This window comes from Tupaia chinensis, unplaced genomic scaffold (assembly GCF_000334495.1).
Source record: "Tupaia chinensis unplaced genomic scaffold, TupChi_1.0 Scaffold143602_1, whole genome shotgun sequence".
NCBI classification, from domain to species: Eukaryota; Metazoa; Chordata; class Mammalia; order Scandentia; family Tupaiidae; genus Tupaia; species Tupaia belangeri.
Window position 1 is genome coordinate 769,321 of NW_006203448.1, and position 2,390 is coordinate 771,710.

The window sequence follows — 2,390 nt, forward strand, 5'->3', positions numbered from 1 at the left end:
GACTCCGGCCCCCCTCCCAGGCAGGTGCGCTTTTCCCCGATGAGGTGGGCACCGCCCCCTTCACCAACAAGGTCCTGGGTTAGGAGGGGTGGTGATGACAGCAGGGCCGGGGACAGAGGGGCCTCTGCAAACCTCACAGCCATGCCTGGACCTCCCAGGCCTCTAGCCCTCCCCAAGGAGCCTTCCTCCTGGCATCTCTCGGGTGGTCTATTCATCGAAGCCCCTTCCCCTCCACGTGTACACCTCCATGACATGCACACCTGTCCAGCCCACCATGACCTGCTTCCGAGTAGCAGAGTCAGCCCTGGCCAGGGAGACGCCCAGCCTTTGTGCTCCACTCCAAGTGGGTACAGGTCATGCACGAGAGCATCTTCATTGAGGCAAGGAGGGAGCCATCCCAAGTCTTCCGATGGGGCTGGCACACTGGCAGTCAGAGCCAGGGCCACTGTGCCCAAAGGGTCAGCTGTGTATTTAGGGCGGGGCCTGGGTTGCCCACGAGAGCAACCGCTCAGCCACGCACTTGTGCCTGTGCAGTGAGGCTCCAACAAAGCCTCTGGACACCACTCAGTGCGCTCCCGGGTTCGGCCACACCTGAATGTGGTCACACCTCGATGCCAGAAGGCACCATGTCTCTGAGCCAAAGAGCTTGAGTGTGGACCCCTGTGGTCTCTTCCTCCAATGATTTTAACCTGTGCTCTTCCCCAGAACAAGCCGTAACTGAGTCTAGGAGCTCTCTGCACATTCTGGGAGTCCCCTGGTCAATTACCAAACGGAAGGTGGTTTGGGGGACCCTGCACTCGTGGTCGGAGTCAGAAGCAAGGGCGTCTTGGGGGTGTGCCCTCGATGTGCAGTGTGGCTGACTCCAGGTGGGTGCCCTCTGGTCAACTCACCCAGGTGTGTGAAGAGAGGCCTGCGGTTGACGATGTGCACACTGGTCAGGTTGGGCGTGATCGTCAGGAATGTGACATATTCTAGGAGGAAGCAGAGCGGGGGCTGCAGGGCCTCATAGCCACCTACGTGCCAGTGAAAGGGAGCCAGCTTCAGCTGGGGCTGCTGCGGGCAGTTCTTGTCACAGGAGCAATCAGAGCCACCTGAGAAGGCCCCCACGCAGGATAAGGAACTGACCCAAGGTTCTGGAGTGCAGCAGGGGAGGCCAGCGGGAGCCGAGCTCAGGCAGGCCATGGACACTGACGTATGCAAAGGCGTCACCCTCTCTTGGGCAGATCCACGTCAAGGGCTTTCCAGGCATAACCTCTCTTGCTCCCCCCTTTTCGGGTTCTTGGGCAGGGGAAGAGGCTGGCCTGCCGGGCTGCACAGTGTCTGTGTCTGGGGCTGAGCAGCCCACACCAAGCCTCTAGCACGCTGGGTTCTGACAGGCCAGAGAGGCCCAGCTCTCCACTCCAGGGAGGCTCCTACCTCTGGCCCTCCCGGCTGTGAAAGAGCCGCTCCGTGGGCTGCAAGTGCTGTTGTCACCTCCACACACCTGGCATGCATCCCACACCTGCTGGGAGTCCATTCTGCCGTCACAGCCGAACGTCTGTGCAAGGAGGGCAGCAGGCCCGTCACCAAGTGGAGCTGGCCTGGCCCGTCACCAAGTGGAGCTGGCCTCACCAGCCACTGCCCTGCCGGCTCAGGGGTTCTGGGATTCCTAGACTGGCAACATTTCTGCAGCACCTCACACCAACACAGGAGCGAGCCCGGAGGGCTTATGTGACTTGTCCAATGTCACAGCAGTCTGTTCCCTGGGTGACTTCAAGCTGGGTATTGTGCCCCAGAGCCCTCCCTACAGGCCACATGCAGCTCCACTGGGGCCAGCGCCCACAGACCTGCCCCCAGGGCCACCCTAGGAGAGGCAGGCCTCAGAGCTCCCGTGCACGGAAGGGCACCCGCGCCATCCACGCACACCTACCCTACATCTGCCCGACACGCACAGGCTCAGGGTCCCGGCCTCCTGAGGGCTGCTGGGCACACAGCGGGTGCCATCCAGGAAGCTGTCTCCACGCCGCACGATGAAGCTCTCACCAATGGCCCGGCACACGTACCTGCACAGAGCGTCCCCTGGGAAGGTGAGGTGGACAGGGGACCCCAGTGTGAGGAACTGGGCTAGGAAGCCCCCCAGATCCCTGCCGATGCAAGTGGCCCTCCATCCTGCCAGCTCCACCTAGCTCCGTGTCTCCGCCCCCGCCTCCTCCTGTCTGCTGAGACGTCACCATGACCTGGGAACTAGGTGACTGTGTAAGGAGGGAGGAGCACGCTGACACTCCAGGACCTGGAAACCAGCTGACTGTACACAGGATGGAGGAGCACGCTGACACTCCGGGACCTGGGAACCAGCTGACTGTACACAGGAGGGAGGAGCACGCTGACACTCCGGGACCTGGGAAACAGCG

The 2,390-nt window shown here is 62.1% G+C and overlaps 1 protein-coding gene across 1 annotated transcript in view; it reads right to left on the reverse strand.

Annotated features, from left to right (window-relative positions):
* Positions 1-2,390, reverse strand: part of ADAMTS13 (ADAM metallopeptidase with thrombospondin type 1 motif 13) — a 33,970-nt gene that overhangs the window by 16,854 nt on the left and 14,726 nt on the right. The window contains 3 exon segments of the mRNA XM_027766622.1: positions 872-971; positions 1,417-1,537; positions 1,910-2,058. Of these exon segments, the coding sequence (XP_027622423.1) occupies positions 872-971; positions 1,417-1,537; positions 1,910-2,058 (370 nt within the window).